We start from the raw sequence: 27,917 nt of genomic DNA on the forward strand, positions 1-27,917 counted from the left end.
CAACAGTGTTCAAATAACATTAAAGTAACTATATCTTGTATTCAGATTTTATCTCTTCTTTTGTTTTTGTCCAGAGAAGGCATTTAGAGGTAAATTAATTCTTTATTTCATTTTATTGGCTTTTGCAGTAATTGATAAAGATTCTATTGGCACTTTTAGAATGTGCCATGAGGCACTTAAATATCTTAAGAAAGGGGAGCCTGGGAAGGATCCGTCCACTGGTGGAACAATAATAAACATAACTGCAGCTATACATTGTGGAGCGACATGGTACCAAATTCATGCATCTGCTGCCAAGGTTAGTAAAATTGTTGCCACGTTTTTTTTTGGTACTTAGAGGTTGCCAAGTATTAAGACCTGATCACTAGAACTAGGTTCCCAAGTTTGTTAAATCTTTACTTTTTATTCTTTTGATTGGGTTTCAGTTTTCATTTGCTCTGTTTCCACCAGGCAGCTGTTGATAGCATTACCAGAAGCTTGGCATTGGAGTGGGGGACAGATCATGGCATTCGAGTCAAGTATTAAGACCTGATCACTAGAACTAGGTTGCCAAGTTTGTTAAATCTTTACTTTTCATTCTTTTGATTGGGTTTCAGTTTTCATTTGCTCTGTTTCCACCAGGCAGCTGTTGATAGCATTACCAGAAGCTTGGCATTGAAGTGGGGGACAGATCATGGCATTCGAGTCAATTGGATTGCACCGGGGGCTATTGACGACACAGCCGGTCTCATTAAACTTGCACCTGAGGAGATACTGAGCAAGATTAAAGAGAAACCTTTGTACACATTTGGGGAGAAATGGGATATTGCTATGGCAGCTCTTTATCTTGCATCTAACGCAGCTTCGTAGTTTTGTCTATTTTTTAGTTCTACGACCATCATTCAACTATACCAGGCTAGAATTCCTGTACCTTAACCTGCTTACTGAACTGTTTCTTTATGCAATCTTTGGAGGCCTTAAAATACTTTTAGTCTCTCTCTGTCTCTACTCTTTCAGACCTATAAGCTTAACAGAACCAGCATTTGGCAAGCAATTGATTTTTACAGGGAAAAGCTGGTTTTCAGTGACTTCTGGAAGTCCTTTTGTGATTATTGCTAATATTTATATTTGCTAATACTGTATCGGAGGCACTGATGAGAAGGACCAATTTTGGAGCTTCTAGGATCTGAATTCCAATGTCATTGGGGAACAGTTGAAAATAAAGAAAAGGAAGAGTTATGCATGCAGTGATAATAAATGCCCTGGGAAGTTCTGGTTCAATATTTAGTATTCAGTCATGGGAGGAAATGGGTTTCTTGATGGATAGTTTATTTAAGTCTCACTCCATGGGGAACATTCTAATCTCATTGTCATCCATCCCAGTGCCAGTGGTACTCTTCTGATACCTCAATTCCTTCAATTTGTGCTCTAAGCTTATATTAAACAGGAAACCTCACCACGAAATAACCTCTCCTATGATGGGAAATTACTTTTTTTAACTACTGATTGGCATGGACATTTCTCGTTTTTGGATTTGTAGGACATAGTAAGGGGGGAAGCTAGTGGAGGAACAATGCTATTCTGTCCTGGGTCTCCGTTGCTATTGATAATATGGTAATTAGTGATCAGTGGATGACACTTAATTTTGATGTTAGTAAGTGCAATATGTTTTGGAATAGAGGTTAATAGGGCTTCATCATTTGTGTTATGGAATTTGTGGAAAGAAAAGAATTACTCTGTTATAGAGGTTAATAAATGGTTGAAGGTTTGGCAGGGTCGTGGTTACGTGATGAATGTTTTGTGAACCTAAGATCATGGATGGTTTGTGGTTATGGCACTGGGTTGCCAATGTCTGTTATGTAATGAATAGTAAAAGGTTAAGAAGGGAGCACCAATCATCATGCTTTTCCAAGAAAAAGATAAATCAAGCGTTTGAAAATGTAGTATCCAAAGTTTTTCAATGAAATTCGAATACAGGTCAGGTTGCTAAGATGGTTGTATCCCAATGTTTAGTTAGAATGTCGTGTTTGATAAATAAAATTATGATAAGATTAAATAAGATAATATTATGAAAATAATTAGATTAAATAATATCATTTTATTTTATGTTTAATGTATGCAAGGATTAGAATAAAATTATGTGTATAATAAAACATATAAATTTAATCTTATGAATTAAAAATAATTTTTTTTTTTTTACGTTGAAAGAATTGAATCATCATATATCAAAAAGATGATAATTTTCTTTGTAATTCTATCTTTTTTTTAGATAAAAATTAAACATAATATAAGACAATTATTCTCTTATCTTATCTATCATCCATTGCACCAAACGTGACCCAAGATTTCATAATTTTGTTTTGATTTGCTTGTGTATAGGTTTTTGTCATGTTATTCCGCAAGAGTTAAATTGAAGACCAGCAAGAATGTTTTCTATTGAATGGCCTTTAGTAACTCGTCTAGTACCGTAGGTATTAGCTACTTGTGCGTGCTTTATTATCATTTATTCTTTTAATATTATTATTATTGTCATAACGTATAAATTCATAAATTCATGGCTTGAAATAAATTTTAGAGTCACTATTATTATTTTTTATTTAAGTACAATTGATCATCAAATTAAATCTGTTCTATTTAAAAAATTTTTTCAAGATTAACTTAAATATATTTAAATAATAAATTTTAATTTATTAAACCAGATTTAAGTTTGAAGGTACAGTTATACATCAAAAAAGTTATAGTACTCTCACAATATTTATCCAAAAGTTGGTACTAATTTAATTTTAAATTATCCAAGCTTTAAAATATATTTATAATTTATCAAATAATTTCATATTGGAAATTGATCATAATATTACTCCAATAATTTGATAGTAATTTAAAATAATTTTCTTACATCAAGAGTATTTATGAATATTAGTGTCTCATTTTAAAGAGTTTTCGTTATCAGATTCATTTGATTTTCTTATTAAAAAATTTTTTTATTTGTGAAAACAAGAATTATAACCTTGGTATTGAAAAATTTTCATCCAAATTCTCTAAAATGTTAGTAAAATTTAGAAAAAATACTCTCATCTAAGAATTTAGATAAGAATTGTTATTTGCAATATTTTTAGTAATTTTATTATTGAAGATTCAAAATCTAATTTAAAAAATAATTTATTTTCAAAAATATCTTCTAATATATTGATAAGATTTTCTATCAAAAAATTATTCTCTAATATGTTGGTAGGATTGAAAAATTATTTGTCCAATAAAATTTATTAAGCCCCCAATAGTTTGGTAAGACTTAATTCAAAATTTAAATCTTCTAATTGTTTGATATTCTCTAATATGTTGGTAGGATTGAAAAATTATTTGTGCAATAAAATTTATTAAGCCCCCAATAGTTTGATAAGACTTAATTCAAGATTTAAATTTTTTAATTGTTTGATAGGAATGAAAAACATTAAAAAAAACCTTTTAAAAGAAAAAAAAATCAATTAAAATAAATAAAAATTATCATGTAAGATAATATAATATATCACACAATAATAATAATTATGCAAAAATAATATTATCGTGTAATAATACAATATATCATGTAAGAATATAATTAAATACGTAATCATGCAATAAATAAATAATCATGTAAAAAGATAAATAAAAACATTACAAATAATTTTATCAAATTTCTTTTTTTCATATTTAATCTAATCACTCAATTTAGAATAATAAGGGAGGAAAAAAATAAGAAATAAAATAAAACAAAAAATCAAATCAAATCAAGTAATATAAAATTGAAAATAAAAAGAAAAAGGAAAACTTGCAATTCAATCGGGTTGCCAGATGGGTTAAGATGCAGATCCATACGAGTCAAGTCTTTTTCAAAATGCTGCTGTTTTGATGTAAGTATAAAAGCAAAAATTTCTTCTTTTCCTCATAATACTCTTATCTCCTCTCTTTCTCTCTAGAAAACCTTTGCTTTCTTTTTAAAAAATTGATCCCAACCAGAATTCTTAGGCAATTCCATAAACTGGTATCGAAAAATTCAATGGAAAACTACAAACCTACCTAGAAACGACCCTAACTTCCTAGAATCTGGCTACCGTGATCTTCGTCGAAATCTTCAAAACTTCACTGAAAAGTTCTTAAAAACCCAAAATTCATCCAAATTCAACAGGTGATTGTGATTATGGTGACCGGTTTTCCATCATCTCAGCTGATGCTATCCGGAATGGGGGAGGATTGATGCACTATTTGTTGTTAATGCGATCTGATATATCTTTGGCATGAAAATTGTAAGGGACGATACAGTACTACAATCCACCAGGCTTGTTGGGTATGTTGAAAATGGGCAGCCCAATGTACTAACCAAATAATTATGGGCCAGGTAGCAAGCTTTCAAAGCCAGGCTATCAGTCCCGTGCAACCATTTTACTTGTCTTCATCTCATGCCACCCCACAACGGTCTTTTTACATGTCTGAATCTCATTATCCTCAATATATTTGACTTTGGAAGTTCCATTGTTTAGAGTTGGAGTGGAAGTTAGTCCCAAAGAAACAGAACAAAGGCAACAAAGTCAAAATGGAGTCACCATTCAAAGCAGATTTATTAAAAGGCAAAGTAGCTTTGGTGACAGGAGGAGGCTCAGGAATCGGGTACGAGATTTCATTGCAACTTGGAAAACATTGCGCCTCCGTTGCCATCATGGGGCGACGCAAACATGTGCTTGACTCTGCTGTTGCTGCTCTTCATTCCCATGGCATCCCTGTAATTTTCCTTTTACTTCCTTTGTGTTTCTACTCTACAGTCTCTTAGAGTGTCTTTATTCTGACTTTTTGTCCTGGGATTTTTGCTGTTTGACATATGAACATCAACTTTTCTGTCAAGTTGGTTCTCCAATAACTTTGGAATTGATAAAAGAGTATGAGTGGAAAACTTTTTTCATAAATAACATTGTTTCATGGGTTGAAAGCAAATTCTGTAAATAAGGATCGTGTTCTAATTGAATTTTATTCCAAAACGTTGACCGACTTTTTTTCTCAAAATGTATAATAAAAAGAGAAAATTTCTTTCTCTCTAGTTGTTAATTACTATGATGATTAAATAGTCTTAAGGACCACTGTATGGCTACAGTTTTAGTGCTTGATTGCGTAGAGTTACGACTTAGGTTAGTTAAGTTTTCTTATTGCAGGCTGTTGGGATTGAGGGAGATGTTAGAAAAGAGGATGATGTAGCTAGAACTGTGGAATCAACCTTTAAGCATTTTGGCAGGCTTGACATCCTTGTGAATGCTGCAGCTGGCAATTTCCTTGTGCCTGCTGAGGATTTATCTACCAATGGCTTTCGAACAGGTTGTACATGAATCTATAATTGCTGAAGGTTCTTTCCTTAAATTTTCCATTGGTTTTATTCAAAACCTTAAGGTACTGTTTCCAGAGTTAATTGTCATATGAAATTGTTATCTATTTGCAATTTTAAGGTTCCTCTTGTGTTGGAGATGCTGACTTTCTGAAGTCAGTCCTAGAATAAATAAGACTGAAGTGTGCAACAGTGTTCAAATAACATCAAAGTAAATTTATCTTGTATTCAGATTTTATGTCTTTTTTTTTTTCTTTGGCCAGAGAAGGCATTTAGAGGTAAATTAATTCTTTATTTCATTTTCTTGGCTTTTGCAGTAATTGATATAGATTCTATTGGCACTTTTAGAATGTGCCATGAGGCACTTAAATATCTTAAGAAAGGGGGACCTGGGAAGGATCTGTCCAATGGTGGAACAATAATAAACATAACTGCAGCTATACATTATGGAGCGACATGGTACCAAATTCATGCATCTGCTGCCAAGGTTAGTAAAATTGTTGCCAAGGTTTTTTTTTTTTTTTTTTGGGTACTTGAGGTATTAAGACCTGGTCACTAGAACTAGGTTGCCAAGTTTGTTAAATCTTTACTTTTCATTCTTTTGATTGGGTTTCAGTTTTCATTTTCTCTTGTTCCGCCAGGCAGCTGTTGATAGCATTACCAGAAGCTTGGCATTAGAGTGGGGCACAGATCATGGCATTCGAGTCAACGGGATTGCACCAGGGGCTATCGATGACACTGTCGGTCTCATTAAACTTGCACCTGAGGAGATAATGAGCAAGATTAAAGAGAAACCTTTGTACACATTTGGGGAGAAATGGGATATTGCTATGGCAGCTCTTTATCTTGCATCTGATGCAGGTTTGTAATTTTGTCTGACCTTTTAGTTCTATGACCATCATTCAACTACACCAGGCTAGAATTCCTCTCTTTATCTTGCATCTGATGCAGGTTTTTAGTTTTGTCTTACTTTTTTAGTTATATGACCATCATTCAACTATACCAGGCTAGAATTCCTCTATCTTAACCTGCTTACTGAACTGTTTCCTTATGCAATTTTTGGAGGCCTTAAAATACGTTTAGTCTCTTTCTGTTTAAACTCTTTTAGACCTATAAGCTTAACAGAGCCAGTATTTGGTATGCAATTGATTTTTACAGGGGAAAGCTGGCTTTCAGTGAATACTGGAAGTCAATTTGTGATTATTGCTAATACTTATATTTGCTAATACTGCGTCGGAGGCACTGATGAGAAGGACCAATTTTGGAGATTATGGTGATCTGAATTCCGATGTCATTGGGGAACAAATGAAAATAAGGAAAAGTAAGAGTCATGCATGCAGTGATAATCAATACCTTAGGAAGTTCTGGCTAGAGATTTAATATTCAGTAATCGGAGGGAATGGGTTTCTTGATAGATAGTTTATTTAAGTCTCACTCCATGGGGAACATTCTAATCTCATTGCCATCAATCCCAGTGGTACTCTTCCGATACCTCCATTACCACAATTTATGCTCTAAGCTTATATTACACAGGAAACCTCACCAAGAAATAACCTCTCCTATGATGCGAAATTAGTTTCTTAACTACTGATTGGTATGGACATTTCTTATTTTTGGATTTATAGGATATACTAAAGGGGGGTACTAGTGGAGGAACAATCTTATTCTGTCCTGGGTCTCTGTTGCTATTGATAACATGGTAATCAGTGAGCAGTGGATGACACTTAATTTTGATGTTAATAAATGCAACATGTTTTGGATCTATGGAATATGGCTTCATCATGTGTGTTATGGAATTTGTGGAAAGAAAAGAATTATTCTGTTATACGGGTTAATCGATGGTTGAATGTGTTATTTTGGAGTAAGTTGGAATTTTCCTGGTGATAAAACTCCTCATGTAGAGAGTTGATAAACTAAGACTTAAAATTACCTCCTTGAAATTCCTTGGATTTAAAATCACACTTTCAATTCAAGTGCCTGGAAGAAAATAGAATTGGAGCTACAAAGGTTTGGCAGAGTTGTGGTTACTTGATGAAGGTTTTGTGAACCTAAGATAGGCTAGTTAAGAAAATTCTGACCAACTTCTGCCTCGTGTACTCTAATGTGCTTACAAAGTCCAATAATGATAATGTTCTGAAAAGGAGGAGCTAAGGTGTATCATGGATGGTTTGTGTTTATGGCACTGGTTGCCAATGTCTGTTATGTAATGAATGGATAAGGTTGAGAAGGGAGCACTAATCATCATGCTGTTCCAAGAAAAAGATAAATCAAGTGTTTGAAAGTGTAGCATCCAAAGATTTGATAATGAAATTTGAATACAGGTCAGGTTGCTAAGGTGGTTGTATCCCAATGCGTAGTCATAAGATTCCAGAATTTTGTTTTGATTTGCTTGTTTGTAGGTTTTTGTCATATTATTCAGCAAGAGTTAAATTGAAGACTAACAAGAATGTTTTATGCTGAATGGCCTTTAGCAACTTGTCTAGTACCATAAGTATTAGCTGCTTGTGCTTGCTTTGTTGTCATTTATTCTTTTAATATTACTATTATCATGTTTATTCTGTTTGGACCTGACATTATGTTGTGTAAAACCCCTTTTTATTAATATGATTTATTTGTGCCCTGCAAAAAGACTATAAACCTTTAGGATACCATGCAAGACGAATTCATAACCTTGAAATGCTAGCAACTCTTCATTTTTTGTATCAATATTCTGGTTATCCCAGTAGTCTATGTCCCCTTCCAGTTGTTTACTTACACATCGCATTGCATGTTTTTAATGCTTGAAGGAAAATTTGTCAATGGAACAATTTTGGTTGTTGACGGAGGACAATGGCTGAGCAAACCCCGTTTTCTGTCAAAAGATGCTGTGAAGCAACTATCTAGAAGACAGGAGATAAGGTCTAGGGTTGCACCAACTGGGTTACCAAAGAGCAAGTTGTGATAAATCAATATGATGTTTTGCTCTCTGAAGCCATTCTGTTCTGGTTGGCCATAAATTGCTATGTGTTTAGTCTTAGTAAGAACTTGCTTTTGTTAGCAGTGAAAAGCCCATGAAAATAACTGTTTTTCCTTATCTTTTGCAGCTGTATGGACCAAATATTAATGCTCATTAATGGTCTGTGTTCCCATCTATATATGCCAATAGAAACTAGATTGGTGTGTTTTAAAGAACTTTTGTGTTTATTCAAGCTTCGTTTCATTGATTGGTGCTTTTGCTTTTTATTATTTATACATTATAGTTTGGTTCATTTTTTATTTTTTTGTCACTTTTTTTTTTTAATAAAAAGTAAAAAACAAAAGCATTAACCAAATTGAACCTTATCTATTTGGTGTGTTCTCTTTGTAGTGTTTTTTCTGGCCAATTTATCTTTTGCATTCCTTGTGGAATGTTAATAAAATTAAAAAAAAAAAAAAGATTAAAACATTTTCTGTTGATATGGTATCGATGCTACAATAAAGATAAATATTCCTGACAATTTTTTAGCACCATCGACAAAGCAAACTTGCAAGCATCTTGTCTACGAAGTTTAAAGAAAAGGGTTTCTTTTCTTTTCTATATAAAGAATGACACTTCTTTTGTTGATAAAATAGTCTAATAACTCAAATTAATTATAATGAATGAGTGGCACCATCGATGTTGCTTTATCTTGACAATAACTTTTTGTAAGGGTAACTTCCTCTAAAAGAAAATAAGAGTAAATTTTTTTTTATCCTTTATTGTGAAGGTTTTACTTTTTAAATTTATTAAATATTATTTTATTTCATAAAAAATAAAAAAAAAAAAGATTTAAAAGCACCGCAAGAGATACTTGCAATAATTGTATTGTTGGAAGAATATCGCACGATTTTTATATCGTGTTGTATGAAAGGTATCGCGTGACTTTTATTTATGACTTACGTTTATGAATTTTTTTAGACGAGTCTCTAGCTTTTATATATCTAAAGCTCTTGCAAATATGGATCATAAATAAAGCAACTTAATCCTTAGCAATCATCTCATACCAATTCAATAATTCAGAGCTAAAGAATTTGAAGATGGCTCCCTTCTCTCTGCGTAATCGTCTTCACAACGTAGGGATCGCCAAGAAAGGCTTGAAATTGCGAAGAAAAACTGTAATGATCAATTTCCTCTATCTTATTGCAATTTTTTTCCTTACAAAGAAGATTTTTGCTTGATCAACTCAATATAATTTGGATTGTTGCTATATATATGTAGTTTACATGCACCAATAAAACTTGTTCATCATTTTAGCGTTCTTGGTTTTGTTGCTTTCTTTTTCTTATTTTAATGTAAAAAAAGTGCTATCATGCCTTAATAGGTTTCAGGGTTCTTATTAGTGATTGTTGATCATATTGGTTAACATGAAAATTAACTGTTTAATTGATTATTAATTTGTTGGACAGAAAAAGAATGGGATGAAGAACATCATGCAAGAAAGGTTTAAAAGGATGAAAACCGAAATGGAGGAAATCAGCGAGGAGCAGAAGAATATTCGAGAACAGCAGAGACAAGTTCGAGAAAAATATGAAGCAGTTGAATCTGAATGTGAGCAGCTGAAGAAAGAAACAAAGATGATGATCCAACTGTGTGCTATAACTCAGGTTAAATTAAGTCTCATGTTCAGGATATTGAAGGCCAGGGAAGATAGTGATTTTGCTACTGCTGCCAATCTTACACAGTTGCTTAGGTAACTTCTTTCATTTCCCTTCGCATGATCTTGCCTCTACAAAGAATTTCCTCCTCAATTTGAGCAACAAAGATTTAAAAAAAAAAAAGAATTGATGGAAATTTTTTAAAAAAAATGATAAACAACCAGCTGGCCCTAAGAAAAAGGGCAAACATAAAAGGAAAAGGGACTGAACTTATTATGGAATGGATTGACGGAGGAAACAAGGATCATGTGATATGCTATATATTGTTGGAAAAAGTATATATAGCTCATAAATGATATTTTCTTTAAATATCAAAGAATTTTGTATATATTTATATATAGTTGGTTAATTTAAAATTTTTTGGTCCTTTTTTTTTATTAAGATAGTGTATGTTAATTTAAATGTTTTCTTCCATTATGGTTCCTAATGCTTCATTAAGGTATTTATTCCCATATGCGTTTAGAATTGGCTTGGATGCACCTAAAATTAGAAAAAAGAGGAAGAAATTCTTTTTACGCCAATTAATTTGAAGTTATTTTGATTCTAGTTATTGTCCAATCGCCCTAGAATTTCAGTTTCTTCATTGTGATTGTCCTACTTCGCTTTGCATACAATTTCAAATTTAACTAGAAAGCTATGTTTGCTTTAACAAAAGAGAAAAGCTAGATTGGAATATGACCTTTACAACTCTATGTTTGCTTCGATGTATATTAAGTAAATATTTAGATTTTTTTGGGTTAAGCTTAAATTATTATGAGATAAAGTTCAAATTTATCACTGTAATTACTTATGTGAATGGTTCAAATTTATCACCAATATATTTCAGTTGGTATAAATTTACAATTATACTTTTCATTTTAGAGCAAATTTACCATCATAATTCAAATTTAATTTGAAAAAAATTGTCCTTGACATGGGTTTTTTCATTCTTTGTTTGGCAGTCAAATTGTTGCTAGGGAGAAGGAAGAAAGGCAACAGCAAGGAGTGATGCATCATGAACAAAAATAAATAAATAAATGAACTTCCTGTCTTCTATAGTGTTTGCTCTCTCTACTCCATTTTAATTAGTTTGGTATTTTTGTATATAGCCTCTTTATAATATTGTGTTGAATTATTCTGCCATATGTTGTATTAGGGTTTAAAGAAGTTGTTTAAGATCAGAAATAAAACCCACAAATTCAGTATAAGTTGATAACCATTGTGCACTTTGATTCATCAGTCTTTATATGATGTTTTAGCAAGCAGTGCCCTAATTATCCAATTAATCATGCTTATTTTTCCAAAATCTTACTTTTGCATATATTTGCCTCATGGCTTAGTAGAATTAAGTAAGGGCATGCATGCAGAAGATACTGGTGTTCGCATGCAGGAAATTAATAAGAACAAATTGCATGGCTTTGATTTTAATTTTCAGAAGAGGTGATTTTATTATAATCATAACAATGTAATTCGTATTGAATATAGAAGCTTATTTACATGATATCTACATGTAATGGAAAACAAGAAAGAGAGTTAAAAAAAAAAAGATTAAATTGCAATATAATTGTCAAAAAAAGTGGTCCTATAATAATTGCTTGTAACGTAAATTAAGGTAGGAGAAAAGAAATGAGCCTCCGATTAAGATTGAGAAAAATTATAACAAAAAATGGTGGTTCCTACGACAAAATAATGCGAGTAGTGGGGGTGGCATGGCATGACAGACTTGCTGCCTGCAACAAATAATAATACTGAAATTCAAATAATGCAGTGTGGGGGCTAGCTTCTATAGATTATAATGCATTAATAGTATTATGAACTGTGACTTTTATATATTTGCCATCCATTAATAAATTACATTAAAGCTGTCCCAACGATTTTACAGCTCAATTTTCAGTCAGATGGGATAGGACACTTAAGGTTGATTTGAGGGATAATTTTGATAGTGTTTATATTTTTTTGAGAGTAAATTTGATTTTTATTCATAACTTTGGGATTAATTAAGTCATGATTCAATTTTTTTTTTTTTTTTTTTTTACTTTGTTGAAGACTGAAATTTATTTGCTTGGCATTTATGTAGACAATCTTTAAAATATATGGAAGTTATCTCAAGGGAAATTGAAGCTTAATTTTCTAGCTTTTTAAGTTGTGTCATTAATAATGATTTGGTGTATGAATTTGACTTTTAACTTAAGAATTTGGATTATCCCAAGAATTTGGATTAATTGGGATATTTAGTAATAGTTTTATGATTGATTTAAAACTTTTCAGCTAACTCTAAATGGGATATTTAAGATTTTAACTAATGTTTTTGAGATTAATTTAAGATATTAACTTATGTTTTGTGAGGTTAAGTTAGTAAACATTAAATTTGAGTTATTATATTATTTTTAATCAAGGTCTCAATTAAAAAATCAAATAGTTAGGCCTTTAATCAAATTTAGCCTTTTTTTTTTAAGTTAGCTTTTTTTTAAAGAAATCACAAAATAAAACAAATATAAAATATATTAAAGTTATCCTTATGGTAAAATGAAGCTTAATTTTTAACCACCTAAGTTGTGTTACAAATAATTTTTTGATGGATGAATTCGACTTTTAACTTAAGAAGTTATTTTAAGGGAAATTGAAGGTTAATTTTTAATCACCTAAATCATGTCATAAATAATAATTTGATGGATGAATTTGACTTTTAACTTAAGAATTTGAATTAATTAGGATATTTAGTCATAGTTTTAGGGTTGGTTTAAAATTTTCAATTAACACTAAATAGGATATTTAGGATTTTATCTAATGTTTTTGGGATTAATTTAGGATATTAACTTATGTTTTGTGAGGTTAAGTTAGTAAACATTAAATTTGAATTATTATATGATTTTTAATTAAGGACTCAATTAAAAAAAATCAAATAGTTAAGCCTTTAATCAAATTAAGCCCTATTTTGGAGTTTTTTTTTTCAAGATGTCACAAAATCAAATAAATATCTATAAATAATACAAAAGTAATCCCCCAAATGAAACAGTAGAAAGATTGTTCAATTGAGCTCCAATTAAGACATGTCACTTAATAATTAATTTTCAATTACTTTTTTAAATCTACTATTCATTTCAAGTTAGTTGCATGATAGAGATAGAATGTGAGATTGAAAATTTTAAATTTATAATAGGTGATTTGTACATTTATGACTTTTAGGGTTAAATGTTGGGCTCATTTAGGTAAGCTGAAAACCCAAATCCAAATTCAAAAAAGCGATTTTTTTTTCCTTATTTGTAAGGTATAATTTCTAATCAATTGCATATTTTTCTTATTTGAGAGGTATAATACTTAACAATAAAAAATTTTTCATTAAAAATTATAATTTTTGTATTGTTCTTATTTTTCTTTGTTTTCACAAAAAAAAAAAATTATATTGAAAAAATTATACAATTGATAAAATAATTTTAAAAAATCACAAAACTTCTAACATAGCAATAAAAGTTAATAAAAAAACAATAATCATAACATATTAAATATTATATTTAATTTCTTAAACTTTTAATATTTATAATGTTTTATGTTTGTTAAAGTTTCTCATTATTTTATATTAAAATGATAATAAATATATTAAAAATAAAAAAAATTGATGAAAAATATCAATCCCAGCATAGTGGGGGCCAAATTCTAGTTTATATAAAAGAATTTGCTAAATCTAAAAAAAAAAAAAAAGGGGGGTTACAAGTTGCATTACAAAATATAATGGACGGAATTGGAAGTTCGTTTCCAAATTTGTTTTCATCCAATAGTTATAACTTAGGTAGAGTAATTCTTGTAATTAAGAACCTTCATTTCCTTTTCTTCTAGGGAAGTGGTTGCTTCCATTTCACCCTTGTATCAATACTCGTACACAAATTCACTATGAGAAATGAGAATAGATTGAATCAGCCTTTTTTTTTTTTTGGGGGGGGGGGGGGGGGGTGGGGGTTGGGGTTGTTGGCAATGATATTAATTTTAGGCTAAAATAAAATTTTTGGGACCTAACCCTTACACAAAATCAAATTTTAGGATTTTATCTTTTACTTGTACTAATGATCTAAAGCCATATTCTTTCAATTCAGTTTTTGTAGGTTATTTTAATAATTTAAAAAAGAAAATTTAATAAACATGTTTTTGTTTGGCAATAAGTCTCATTATTTTAGATTCATTATACTTATTTGTAATTTTCTTCAATCAACTTCTTATTGGAATCCCGTTCTGATTCAACAGTTAAAATTAGTGTCATCAAAATTGAAGATCATGATTCAAATGGAATCCACGGTGATCAACGAAGGAGTTTTCTCTAATTATTTTGAATCTAAACATATATTAAGTATGCAAAGTTTTTAGAAAGTTTTTATATGTTTTTTAAATAGACATTTGTAATAAAAATTATAATAAAAATTTTATCGTTAAATAAATATTAATTAAATTTAATTATAAATGATATTTTTAATAATGGTTTTTTACATATTATTTATTTTTTCATTGAATTCTATTAATCTATTTCAAATTTTTATTAAATCATTTTTAATAAAAATTTTCACAAACTTCAAATAAATAATTTCATTTAAGTGCTTCCTCAGTATAAATATCTATTAATTAAATTTAGATTGTTGTTAAATTAATTTTTTTGCATTAATTTAAATTACATGAATTTAATTATTTACAAATTTAATCATTTAATCATTTATGGTATTCGTAAATCTAATTAATTATGAATAAATGTACTCAATATTTAATATCATCTCAGTTTAAATATTTTTATATCTAAATTCATATATATTAAATGGTATAAATACCCTTAAATCAAATCCATCGTTTCTGTCAATACATATTCTTTCGATGTATTCATATAAACAATTCAAACAATTATAATTGTGATTTTTATATATTTAAAAGTTTTATGTTTCATTTTAATTTTTTGTATTTTAATATGTCGAAAAAATATAATTAAAAATATAAGTTTTTGAATCATAAAAAATTAAGTATTTATTTTTAGTTTATGCATAAAAATTCAAATTAAATAAACTTGTTGACATTATGCACTATTTTATATTTATTTCATAATTTTTTTTGCATTAAAAATTACAAAGTGTTCTTTTAAGAAAATGTCTTATTTATTCGTATAAATAACAAAATTTTTATAATTTTATAAAATATCCACTCTAAAATAATTTTTACCGAATAAAAATATCCTAAGCTATTTTAACTGAATAAAAGATATCCTTGGAAGTGAACTGAATGCCTAGTGAAATGGTAATGCGAATACTCTGTAAACTTGTATCATTAAATATTTACTTGATTAAATCCTGTTACTCCATCTGCTTCAATACCTTATTTTCATGCCTGTTTAAGAGTCAAAGTTTGATAAACACAATTATAAAACAGCATTTACTTGTTCTCATAGGGAACAGAGATGATCAGTTTTTGTACGCCATTGCAACCGACTTCATAAAGCTATTATCTTTTTTGCAGACTTTAACCCTTTCAATGGAAGTGACGAGAATTAAAGATTCAACAAGTTTGTTGAAGACAAAGAAAGCCTTTAGTTCAGGATCTGAATTAATGGCATACGATGAGTTGTGTTGTTCAGAGGCCGAACAAAAGGTTAGCTTTTAAGGAAAAAAAAAAACTGAAGAAAACTATACTGGAAGAAGTTTAGCTGAAGAAACTGATCCTAAACAAGAGCTCATCTGGCTGTGCTGAAGGAGAAAGATAGCAAAAGCAGTCGTTGGAATTAATGGAGTGATGGAGATACTCCTTTGTGCATCGCCATTCTGTGCCACACCAGTTAGGTCGATTGGTGACTGAGCTTCAGATGAATGAGAGACCGAGAGAGAGAGAGATGTGTAAACTTGTTATTCACGAGAATATTGGCAATGGCTGAAACTTCTTATCAACGTTCAACAGATAGATGCTCGCGCGACTTTTTGTTTAGTTATTAATGAATTTCAGATACTGGAGTCGTTGGTTATAGAATAAAAAAGCATTACATGCGGATAGATAAGGACACGTTTAAAGTAGGAAAACTTCGACCGCGTTCGTGCGACTTTTTGTTCCTATCGTTCGATGTCGTGCGATCTTCCGAATGTTGCTCTAGCCAACCCGCGAGCCGATCATTCGTGGTTGACTATACTATTGACCTTTTAATTTGAAACTCGCAGTTTAGTTATTTCTAGTCTATAAAGATCCACACTAGACATTGGCCCATGGTTTCTTGCATTCTTTGTTCTCTTTGGTGTAGGTTTCTTACATTTCAAAAACTAGGAGGAAAGGCTTTTTCTCTGTAACGATGGATTCTTTGGGTTCAGTAAACACCTTGCTTCACCGCCTTCATTATGCAGCGCTCACCATTAAACGTTTCAAATTTCATGCTAAGCATCCATATGAGGCGGTTGAACCTTTTTTTTTTTTTCAATATTAAGCAGGTACCATCTAGTTAAACAGATGAAGCACTCAATATTTTTCTTCATTTAAATTCTCAGTAAAATCTAACAATTTCCTATGTTTTGTAGTATTAATTATTTGCTAACCCAATTATGTACATGATAATTTAAAATCTCGAATTTTCATAAATATAAATATGAAGTAATAATGAAGTGCTAATTTTCAATATTTAATATAAATAGGTTTCTTAATTTTTAGTACTTTGATTTTATAAATTGACTTTCCAATCTTAAACCTTCTTTTTTTTTTTTTTTTTTTTTCTTTTCTATACTGTATTATATATTCAACAATTATAAAGTGATTTTTTCTGCCTTTTTTTCCATTCACAATTGGTAAACAAATCAAACTTAGCCACCAGATCCCAATCCAACGGACCATATTAAAAACACGCGTTATACAAGGCGGCAAGCACATCTGAATGCGGCGCATTGTAGCATATTCACCTAATGGACGCACGACTCTTGTGCTTTATCTATCGATGTCGCGCGATTGGGTAGGCAATAGCGCGATAACGCAGACTTTGGATCCGCTGGCGGCCCGATTATCGCACGAAACCGACTATATCTGGCCATCAATAAATTCGTACGCAGGAGGTGGAAATCTTTTGATAACTTTTTCTTTTCGCTCAAGGAGGAAACGCATAATCTGTGTAGCTATGGCTCCGTTCTCGTTCCGTGATCGTCTTGGGGCTGCATCGCTTAGCAAGAAACGTTTCAAATCCAAGGCTAAGCATGTAATAACAATCTTCTCTGTCACTCGTTTATTTTTTGTTACAATTTCGCAACTAATATTGATATTGTGATTAGGGAAGGAAAGGAGTGAAGGACATGCAGGAAAGCTTCAAGAGATTGAAGTCAGAAATGGAGGAAATAAGTGAGGAACAAAAGATCATTAGGGAAGGGCAAAGACAAGTTAAACAAAAATTTGAAGCAATTGAATCGGAGTGTGAGGTATTGAAGAGGGAGACTAGACTCATAATTCAGCAAAGTGCCAGGACTCAGGTTAAACTGGCTCTCATGTTCCGCATACTGAAAGCTAGGGAATCCGGTGACTTCAATGCCGCTGCAAGTCTCACTGAAATGCTCCGGTTGGTTTCATAATTAATTCAATATTCCTGATTATGCTTGCCTTTTCTATATGGGTACTGTAGTACTTTATGTAGGAGATGATTTGTAGAAATATCCTCGAATTCATATTGCCTTTCTGATTATAAGGTTACAAAGTAAAGATATTTACAATAAAGTTGTTTGAAACATGATTTGATTAATCACTTGCTAGTTTAATTACACCAACAATTATTCTACTTTGATATATAGCAAACAGACAATTAGGCATAATCTAGCTAGCTGATATCCATATTGGTTCTTTTCAAATTAGTAAGTTGTTTCCTATAACTAGAGAGAAACTAGAAGAAAAACAGGATTGGGTATAAGATTATGAAACGAGTAGCTCATGTAATTCCTTTTTTTGTCTATCTAAGGATGACATTGGAAGAGATCCTTCTGTGGTACAGGAAAAAGATAGGAATCCCTTCTCTTCTTTCCACAGTTCCCCTTTACTACAGTTTGCTCCCCCTTAGGGCCCTTCTTAGTGTTTGTGCAAAACATGAAGACATACCACTTTATTCACTTGGATGCCCATTTATAGTAGCAATGAACTGCTTTTGAGTATCATCAAATGTATGATTATGATTTATATGGATGGATGCAAGTGATAGTCCTGAAGTTTGACAAACTTTCTTTTCTTATGCAGTGAAATAGTGGCGAGAGAGAAGGAGGGAAACTAAGATGACAGTTGAATCGCGAGGATAAGTTTGCTGATCTGCTCTATGCTGGTCTAAGTACAAGGAATAAAACTGTGCGAGACAATTAGGTGTATGCAGTCTTTCTGCATTGCCGTTTGTTATTAACTAGTATTGCTTGTGTTTACTATCTACTTTGTTTCTTGCTTGCATGGCATGTTAGTAACTTTCAACTTGTCGAACTCCTTTAGAATGTGTTCGTATTTTTGTGTGTCTGAGGTTGAACCTTATATAAAGACTTAAAAACGAACCAAGTTCAAATAAACTTCTCATAGTAGTTATGCTGATGAGTTTTACACTCTGAGAGGCTAATTTGTGCTTCTTTGCTTACTCATTGTACGATGCTCTCGTTTCTTTGTTAGCAGCTACGAAGCACATTATAAGTTAAAATTAGTTTAAATATATATGTACATCTGTTTATGCACTTTCCTCCCTCCTTTACCATGCATTTCTTCACTCTCCTAGTTTCCTTCCTTTTTGTTATGACAAAAAAGGGGGGAATAAGAAAGATTGATATGACCATTAAGATAAGTGGTCTGTTGTATAAGATGATTTTTTTCGAAGATACCAATGAAAGAAATGTCCTGGCTGAGGAATTTGCTGGTGAGGAAAGTCTTTTAATATCGACATAATAATAATGCCACCATAAAAGAACAAAAAAAAAATCATATAATAGCACTAATAGTGGTTGTCTGGTTGATCAAACCTTTGGTATGATTCTTGTAAGTAAAGGCATACTATATTGCAGGATGTCCAGCTATTTCGTTACAGGGTTAGTCTCTATTATGTCTTTTATATAAGGGGAAGAATGAATATACACTTGAAGAAGGTACAAACGAGATTGATCACTTAGTTGGAGAAGCTCAACTGATCATAATATATACAAGAAAACTTCTCAAACCTCCCTTTTATGGGCATGTAACTGGTTATTTCAATAAAATTTTTAAACTTTATAAGATTTAAGAGATTATTCTTTTCTATTATATTATTTTTAATAAAAAATTATTAAAAATTACCTGAATATATATTAAAAATAATTAGAAAATTAATATAACAAAAAAAAAAAAAAAAACATTTATCATCCTTGTGAAACCTGAAAACTTCATCAATACTTTATAAATATATATATTTTCTAACGACTTTTAATATGAGTGCATATCTCCCATTTGTATTACAATCAACTAATCCAAATAAAATTTAAATACTCCACGTACGAGTAAAATTTTTAAATTTAAAAATTTCATTAAAGATATTAAAGATATTATCGGTGAAAGGGATAAATTGTCAATGCATTTCAAATTATCAATTGTTCCAAAGGGAAAATATCATCTCAATAAAAGTTGAAGAATCGTTTTACCAAGCTATTCGAGGAATAATAAAAACTAATTAAGAAGATGAAAACCATCTCCTATTTTGATATAAAAAACTGTCATCAAATACGGTTGCAATGTAATGCAAAACTACTCTATTTTTTTTAATCTACCGGATAGGAACAAGGATTGGTTGATGGAATTCAAACTCTTATTTTATATCTTCTTAAAATTTCTTAACCATTATTAAATCAAGAAACTGGAGACTGTTGCAAAGCTACTTTAAAGTTTTCGGAAACACCATGGGTGGAAATACATAGTATTTTTTTCGTTTTTTGGTAGTTGATTGCTAAGACATGCTTAAAGTTAGTTTAGCATTATTATTGCACTTTTAAAAAAATTTAAATTCAAAAAATACATTTAAAAATTATACTAAAAAATATATTTAAAAATTTTAAATATTTAATATTATTGTGAAAAATATTATGAATAATTGAAATATTTAAAAAGATATGCATAAAATAATAAAATATTAAAAACATAAGACAATAAAATAATTTTCTATTCCTAACCCCCTTTTTTTTTTTTTACCTTAAAAACATCTCTCAAGAAACTTTTTTGTTTGACTTGCAAAACCATATTTTTAAATTGAAAACCATTTTTTTTTTTTATTATTTAATATTGAAATTGGAGAAAAACAGCTTTTGAAGACAAACTGTTTTCAACAACAATACTAATTAGGGCTGAATATAACCACCAAAAAGACTAATCCGAGTGAACAGATGTGGAAACGTTAGATCCCTCTTACAAAAGAAAAAATGTATCCAATACCAACCTGATTTAGTCTGGTTTTCCGATTTCCACCTCCTCTCCTCAAAGTTTATAAGAGATTTTCAGAAGCACATCTTTATCTCTCTAAAGGAGTAGAACGTTTAAAACGATGATAATGACAACTAACTTGCACCATTCATTCAGGAACCAAATTCTACCCATCCACAGCAATTAGAAACCAGATGAAAAGGAAAGAATAACTGCTCGGTGGAAAACGGAATTGGGTAGGATCTACAATATTTAAACAGTCATCAAAGATGATAATTCCAATCATTCCTTTCAAAGGATGGCTGACAGCACACAACTACACAATGAAGCTTTTGGACATGTTTATATTTCTCTCTGTTTCTAGCATATTGGACTTCCTCGTATAGGAGGGCCTAGAACCCAAATCAACTCTGTTTACCTCTCTTAGAGAAAATGATACATTTCAATCAAGATAAACAATTACGGTTGAAATAGGTCATGCAGAACTGAATTACAAAAGGGTCAGGGCTGTCAAAGTTAGAAAATGCCAAATGACTATGGAAATTCATAATGCCTCTATGTTGTTGGACCTCTACAACAATAGCTTCCAGTTTGCTTAAACAAATTACAAATGAAGGAAATTAGGAAGTAAATGCTCATCACATGATCCTCAGGGAATCCTAGAATTTGGATCAACTCCAGCAATCCAACTCTAAAACTCATTTCTCAGTGACATAATAAACACTGACAAGAGAAAGAACAGTATGATCATTCAGCTACTGTAACGTTTCAGTCTAACATACAAATTTATCATTTAACAGCTCATGCTTAAAAGTTATGGAAACATAAAGCGGAAACGAAAGACAGTTACACAGTAAAACTTTTATTGCAAAAGAATAAAAGGGAAGGGGGGAGGGGTGAAGGAGGCGAGGAACAAATATGTGAAGAGCAGTGCGCTAAACAGTTTAGGATCCCACATACCCATTTGAAAGATATTTGCTTCCTACGTCATTTCACAAAATACAACTTTTCCTTTCTTGAATCAAGCATCCAAGTTCTCCATTTGAATGCTGCTCTTGAGAGGCACGTACTCCCCAAGATACCCACCAAGATGATCATGCAAAGCAATCTTATCGATTCCCTGATGATGGTAACTCTTACAAACATAGTAAAATACACTCTGCACCAACAAGCCTACCAGATTCACTATCACCAAAACTCCAACCAAAAATCCCCCCACCACGATTCTCCCAAAAACCCCATAACTTTCTCCTCCATGTACTACCACACTTCCGAAAATACCCCCAATCACAGCACAAATAGCCAAATATCCAAAAACCAAAATGAAAGCCATCTTCACCCTCCCTTTCAACAACTCATAGCTCTTCTTCATTGCTGCAAGCCCATAAATCGGTTCAAGCACCGACACCACACTGGCCAAATGCCACAGCGCCGTTATGTAAACATGAACACCCAAAAAGAGCACCAAAATTACCATAAATGCCAAGAACGATAAAAGGGCATTCCGGGTATCAACGGCAATGACAAATATGACCAAGAAAGCAATCAATAAGGCATTGTAGACAAACATCAAGAGAGAAACCCAGGCGAAGGTTATAAAAAGGCGCTTAAAAACCTTGGGTATGGCTGAGATCGTCGAAGAGAAAGAGACCGGCTTTGACGTGTAGAGAGATGCAACTGTAAAGACAACTGCAGCTGTTGATAAAAGAGAGAAGGCAAAGAGGAAGATAAGGTAACAGAACTGAAAGGTCAAGAGGAGGGTCCACTCATGACGGGTTTGGGCCGGGTCGGCTAACGGATGGGATTCGAGTTGAGTTAAGATTGGATGGGTGAAAAGCGAGTGAGCTAAAATGGCAAAAGAAAGAGGAAAAATGAGAGCTAAGGTAATGAGATAGAAGGTTTTTGGGGATCTTTTTGGGATTGAAATTGATTCTCTGAGGATATCTGGTATGGACAAGAACTGCAGCTCTTCCGGGGCCAGATCCATGATGTTTTCAGGGTTATAATCGGGAAATGAAAAGTTGGGAATGCAAGAATTTCAGGGAATCGAAAGAAGGGCTGGAGATTTAGGGGGAGCTCAAGAAGAAAGTGTTCAGATCGTTGTAGAGAAAGACGAAGAGTTAAAAAAGGGAAGTCGGTACGATATCTGGTGACAATTTGAGGGTACTTTGGAGATTTCAGACAACCTCTTTTTCTGTCTTATGTATGAGATCAGAAATGATACAGCCGCTGTCTTTCTGGTATTTTACCATTCGCGACGAAACTACATTTGTTTTGGCTTGAAATTATAATATTGTAGTGTCTTTTTCCAGAATATTAGAGTTATTACTTATTATTTATTAATTAATTTTAAAGTAAATTAAAAATATGATGAGTATGAATCAAACAAAAAAATTAGGCCATGTCATGTGTCCAGCCCATAGCCCATATTAAGTCATTTTTCTTGTCAGTCCATGGGTAAAAAAACCTTAACCTAATTCGACAAGTCGTACGACTCGCCCATTTATAGCTATGGATCATGTTTGCACGTTCATGATGTATTAGGCCCATAAAGTTGGGCCTCAGGAGTGTTCTGGACAATCCGAAAATTTTGGTCCAAGTAGAATACGTCGGGTCTAGCAAAACGCTGTTAGAGCGGGCGAACGATAAATGCCTCCTTCCCCCCCCCACCCCCACCCCTTTTTGGTACCGAGCAAACCGATCTCCCAGAGTGAACAAGCTACGCACAGCAAATTGAGTCGAGGCAAGCTCCTTGTCAGATCTGTAAATGCCTTGATCTTAATCTTTAATTATAGAGGATGAGAAATCCAGATCTATATTTTGTTTCCTCCGATTTCATTGCCTTTTATGTTTCGAACACTTCAAAATGGTAAATGATGTATTTAGTCGTGCTGTTGTTTCTACCGGTATCAATTTCATTGCTTTTTCGTAGAATTCTCTCATTTTATTGGCTTCCAAACGCTGCAATTGAATTATTGATATTTGCATTTATATGAATGTTGCTTTATAGATCTGACGTGTCCAATCTCTTTGCTTATTAGATCTTCTGATTTGCTTTTGTTTTTGTTTTCATATTTGTTGGGTGTTTCGGATCTTCTTAAATTCGTTCCGTTTTTCGTTTATTTTATCTTGATCCCTGCTATTAATTTTTAGTTGTTTTTTTATCCTAACTTCATTTTAATTGTCTACTAGGTTATCTGACAATAGCTTCAATTTGGTAGTTTCTCGGTAGTTTGCTTCTCGATTAATCAAAATGGTATGGATCTTATCCTTTATTTTCATTTCCAATCGTTCTACTTAGTGGAATTTTGACTTTGAGTAAATTATTTGTCAAGTTGTTTTATAATAATATATATGAAATGAACAATGTAATGGTTTCGAAGAAATGCTGAACAGTTCACTACAAGGTTCATTTTCTCTTTTATGCAATGATATGATCATTGTTTTTTTGCTTTATGGCCCTCTATTAACTTGATCTGTACTACCGTCATCATTGTTATTCGGATTGTGTTTTCTGTGGCTTATTTAAGTTTTCTCCAGCATTTCATGGTCACAAAGGATATTAGTTTTGTTGCTTCTTATTCTGTTTTCTTGTAATGCATCTTTCAGTATTTTTTCCCTTATTAAAGGTAACATGTATGGCTACAAGTCGTTTTTTGATTGCCTTTCTTCTGACTTACCTTGTATTTTTTTTTATTTAGGTTGTTCTTGCTGCTTCTATTATAACCAAGTCTGGCAAAGGTGAGTTTCATGCTTGCTCATTCTAGTTGTTCGTCTTGTGTCATGATAATTAAATTGTTGAAGCATGAAATTTGGTTGTCTCACTTACATTTTTTCGCTCTTATTTCAGTGCTTGTCTCCAGGCAGTTTGTGGACATGACCCGGATAAGAATTGAAGGTCTTCTTGCAGCTTTTCCTAAGTTGGTGGGCACAGGAAAGCAACACACATATGTTGAGACTGAGAATGTGCGGTATGTTTATCAACCAATAGAAGCTCTTTATTTGCTTCTTGTGACAAACAAACAGAGCAACATTCTTGAAGATTTGGAGACTTTGAGACTGCTATCCAAGCTGGTATGAGTTCTGATCTTTGATTTCTTTTTTCTATCTTTTTAAAACTTTGAGCATAATAAGTTTTGTAAGAATTTCACATTTGGTTCTTTGTTTCTTTGATCTATCATGAGCTGTTGGAAGTTGACTCGTATCTATAGTTGCTCCTTTACCATATGTGTTTTCAGCTTGTTATTCATTGTCACATTTGTATCTCACGAAGTTTTGCTGTTAGTTGAGGCATTTTCAATTTTTAGCCTTTGTAATATCCTTGTCTCAGCTAAGTAGAACAGAGCATTGACCTGATTCCTTATATTTTTCTAGGTGCCTGAGTATTCTTACTCTCTAGACGAGGAGGGTATTGGCAAGACTGCTTTTGAACTGATCTTTGCTTTTGATGAAGTCATCTGTCTTGGGCACAAGGAAAATGTGACTGTTGCTCAAGTTAAGCAATACTGTGAAATGGAGAGTCATGAAGAGAAGTTGCACAAGCTGGTATTGCAGAGCAAGATTAATGAAACTAAGGACGTTATGAAGCGTAAAGCTAGTGAGATTGAGAAGAGCAAGGTATTTGTTTTGCAATGTTCTTTGCCCTTGTAGTAATCAATCTCTTCTGTTATATACTCTATTGATTCCTGCTAATGTATTCTGCAGATTGATAAGAATAGAGGTGATAAAGGAGGGTTCATGTCAATGGGCTCTGGAAGAATTGAAACTAGCTTTAGTGAATTGAGCATTTCTAGCAGTGGAAGTGGCTTTGGAAGTGGTTCTGGGTTTGGTGGATTGACCACTGATGTTGATTCCTTCTCTACCAAGTCTAAAGGTTGGTCACATTAGTATGCCACCAAATGCCTTGAATTTTGATTTGTTTCTAAGGTTTTTAACAAATTAGTTACACTTGCTTTACTGTAAGTCCATAATTCCAAGTTATTTCTCACTTTTCTGGACATGTTTCATATCAAATGTGTTTCAGAACATTTTCTGACTACATGCTTATATTATTAGGCCGTCAATCTTCATCTGCAACTGCTCCTCCTAAAGGTTTTGGCATGCAGCTTGGTAAATCACAAAAAACAAACCAGTTTCTGGAATCCCTGAAAGCAGAAGGTGAACTGATAGTTGAAGATGTGAAGCCAAAGGCAGGCCAGTCCAGAGTGGCCGCGGCTCCACCTACTGATCCTATTACTCTGGCTGCTGAGGAGAAACTCAACGTCACACTGAAAAGAGATGGCGGAATCAGTAACTTTGATGTTCAAGGGACTTTGTCACTTCAAATTCTTAGCCAGGAAGATGCACTCATCCAAGTTCAGGTAACAGTTTGTTAATCATGTTGATTCCTCTTCATATTTCAGTCAATCACATAATAGTAATAATATTGTCCTTAAAGTGCCATATGCCGTTTCCTAATGCCTTTACGGCATTGAATTTACCATTTTTCTTTCATGCTTTATTTTCAGATTGAAACTGGTGGTAATCCTGGCATTCTCTTCAAGACACATCCTAACATGAACAAGGAATTGTTTTCCAGTGAGAACATTCTGGGGTTGAAGGACCCTAATAGGCCTTTCCCCACTGGTGCAGCTGGGGATGCAGCTGGTGTTGGTCTTTTGAAGTGGAGAATGCAAAGTGCAGATGAGTCAATGGTGCCATTGACCAGTGGGTTTCAAATCTAATGCTACTTATTCTTGGCATGTAATGGCTGTTTATACTTTGATGGTTGATTTGATTTTTTGTTTGTTGCAGTCAACTGCTGGCCTTCGGTTTCTGGAAATGAAACTTATGTCAGCATTGAATATGAAGCTTCAGCCATGTTTGATTTGCGAAATGTGGTGATTTCTGTACCTCTTCCAGCTCTTCGGGAGGCACCAAATGTCAGGCAGATTGATGGTGAATGGAGGTAAATGATTATTATTTCAAGATGTTACTCTAGATGAAAGAAAAATTTTGATTTTTTAGCCCCATGAGATTAATATAATACACTGAATTCAACTCTATGAAGCTGTGTAATCCTGAACTCTTTTGATATATCTTTAGAAGATGTTATGAACAAACATTGGGTGTATCACGAAAATACTATAATGTTGTGTAATATAAAATATTGAAGTTTGGATCAGTTTATATGTGTGCTTTTTTATTTAAGCTTTCATGTTTGTCTTGTAGGTTTGACTCCAGAAATTCCATCTTAGAGTGGTCCATACTTCTCATCGATAACTCCAACCGCAGGTTAGTCCATTTTTTAACACTGCAAAACTTCATGTGTTGGATATTTTTAATATGCTATTGGTTTATAGGTGTTTCTTTCTTTTGTCTTGTTGGCAGTGGATCAATGGAGTTTGTTGTGCCTCCAGCAGACTCATCACTGTTCTTCCCCATTTCTGTCCGGTTTTTAGCCACTAGTACATACAGTGACCTCAAGGTTTGATATGGCATTTTATTTGCTATCGGTCTTTTAAACTTGGGATATTGTGGCTGGATCATATATGTGGAGGCTTCCAGTGCCTCATGCTTGTGTCACCTAAATTGTGCTGTTAAACTTTCTAATTACTTAAATCCCATGATCTTGCTATTTTTAAGTGCAGAAAAGGTTATTCCTTTACCCTGTCAAATTATTGCCCCAGATTGACTTAATTGGAGAGAATTATTGGTGCAGGTTGTCAACATCATTCCCCTGAGGGGTGGAGCTCCTCCCAAGTTCTCCCAGAGTACAAATTTGATCACAGAGAAATACCAAGTTGTGTGAATGATACTCAAAGGCTAATAATAGATTGTGAGTTTCTCGTGCACTTTCAGTGAAAGTTCATTCTTATAAGCTAGTTCAATGATTGAAACAGCAGCGCTTTTTTTTTTTTTTTCGTCTTTATAAAAATTTTGAGATGACTGATGCTGAACTTGCAAATTTATTGTTCTAAAATTCTTTTTCTATTATAGTATATAGTATTGTTTGAGCATCTTTGCCACTAACGATTGATGTGCTATTTTTTTTCCTCTATTATATATTTTGCTGGTGTCTTTGGGTTCAGTGGTTTTATTAGGTTTATTAATCAATTGCTGTGTTATATTATGTAGTAGCAGTAACCCCGTGTCCAATTCTACCCGCTTCCTTTCTTCCATGATCTTTTTTGTTATTTATTTATTTATTTATTTTTGTTCTTTTCCTCCTGGATATGTGTAAGGAACTAACGTTCGATACAAATGAGATTTTAATTTCTATAAAATGAATAACGGGACAACGACAGTTAAGTATAATGAATAACCTATGACCTCAGAATTTTTATCGCTTCCTTCGTACGCATTCTCTTTGTTTGTGTGATTCTCTGAGCACAAATATCTTCCAAACAAGAAAAGAGCAGCAATGATATTGTTAAGGACATGACGCTATAGCTTGAACATAGTACATGGCATAATTCATCAATCAAAGTCACATAAACAAATAGGAGTAAGGTTCGTTATTAAATTAATAAGTAAATTACCCTCAAATTTACATTGGAAATTTGCATGGATAGACCAAGTATTTTATCAGCTCATT

General features: G+C 32.4%; 5 protein-coding genes across 8 annotated transcripts; 4 read left to right on the forward strand and 1 right to left on the reverse strand.

Moving 5' to 3' along the window:
• The first annotated feature begins 3,909 nt into the window (after window positions 1-3,909).
• LOC111308529 (peroxisomal 2,4-dienoyl-CoA reductase [(3E)-enoyl-CoA-producing]-like) lies at window positions 3,910-8,526 on the forward strand. 2 transcript variants are annotated; one of them, XM_022906898.2, is made up of 5 exons: window positions 3,910-4,732; window positions 5,157-5,316; window positions 5,641-5,810; window positions 5,965-6,184; window positions 8,110-8,526. In XM_022906898.2, exons 1-5 carry the CDS (start codon window positions 4,547-4,549, stop codon window positions 8,262-8,264), a joined length of 891 nt encoding a protein of 296 aa, XP_022762633.1. In that variant the 5' UTR covers window positions 3,910-4,546; the 3' UTR covers window positions 8,265-8,526. The 2 variants fall into 2 exon arrangements, with proteins under 2 accessions (XP_022762633.1, XP_022762635.1); XM_022906900.2 differs by lacking the exons at window positions 3,910-4,732; window positions 5,157-5,316 and adding an exon at window positions 5,331-5,534.
• Window positions 8,527-9,199: 673 nt separating this feature from the next.
• LOC111308530 (uncharacterized) lies at window positions 9,200-11,163 on the forward strand. The gene is made up of 3 exons (XM_022906901.2): window positions 9,200-9,436; window positions 9,728-10,011; window positions 10,918-11,163. Exons 1-3 carry the CDS (start codon window positions 9,359-9,361, stop codon window positions 10,982-10,984), a joined length of 429 nt encoding a protein of 142 aa, XP_022762636.1. The 5' UTR covers window positions 9,200-9,358; the 3' UTR covers window positions 10,985-11,163.
• A 5,836-nt stretch (window positions 11,164-16,999) lies between these two features.
• LOC111308531 (uncharacterized) lies at window positions 17,000-18,510 on the forward strand. The gene is made up of 3 exons (XM_022906902.2): window positions 17,000-17,144; window positions 17,218-17,498; window positions 18,164-18,510. Exons 1-3 carry the CDS (start codon window positions 17,067-17,069, stop codon window positions 18,195-18,197), a joined length of 393 nt encoding a protein of 130 aa, XP_022762637.2. The 5' UTR covers window positions 17,000-17,066; the 3' UTR covers window positions 18,198-18,510.
• Window positions 18,511-21,065: 2,555 nt separating this feature from the next.
• LOC111308534 (uncharacterized) lies at window positions 21,066-22,594 on the reverse strand. The gene has a single exon (XM_022906906.2). The coding sequence runs from the start codon at window positions 22,326-22,328 to the stop codon at window positions 21,363-21,365; it is 966 nt and encodes a 321-aa protein (XP_022762641.1). The 5' UTR covers window positions 22,329-22,594; the 3' UTR covers window positions 21,066-21,362.
• A 434-nt stretch (window positions 22,595-23,028) lies between these two features.
• On the forward strand, window positions 23,029-27,352 carry LOC111308532 (coatomer subunit delta-like). 3 transcript variants are annotated; one of them, XM_022906903.2, is made up of 12 exons: window positions 23,029-23,210; window positions 23,534-23,597; window positions 24,043-24,082; window positions 24,192-24,415; window positions 24,716-24,958; window positions 25,046-25,214; window positions 25,397-25,701; window positions 25,849-26,047; window positions 26,135-26,288; window positions 26,552-26,614; window positions 26,711-26,807; window positions 27,042-27,352. In XM_022906903.2, the coding sequence occupies exons 2-12, from the start codon at window positions 23,595-23,597 to the stop codon at window positions 27,129-27,131; spliced, it is 1,587 nt and encodes a 528-aa protein (XP_022762638.2). In that variant the 5' UTR covers window positions 23,029-23,210; window positions 23,534-23,594; the 3' UTR covers window positions 27,132-27,352. The 3 variants fall into 3 exon arrangements, with proteins under 3 accessions (XP_022762638.2, XP_022762639.2, XP_022762640.2); XM_022906904.2 differs by having other exon boundaries at window positions 23,029-23,104; XM_022906905.2 differs by having other exon boundaries at window positions 23,029-23,084.
• The last annotated feature ends 565 nt before the right edge of the window (window positions 27,353-27,917 follow it).

This window comes from Durio zibethinus, chromosome 2 (assembly GCF_047325235.1).
Source record: "Durio zibethinus cultivar Kanyao isolate XHJ-2024 chromosome 2, ASM4732523v1, whole genome shotgun sequence".
Classification (NCBI taxonomy): Eukaryota; Viridiplantae; Streptophyta; class Magnoliopsida; order Malvales; family Malvaceae; genus Durio; species Durio zibethinus.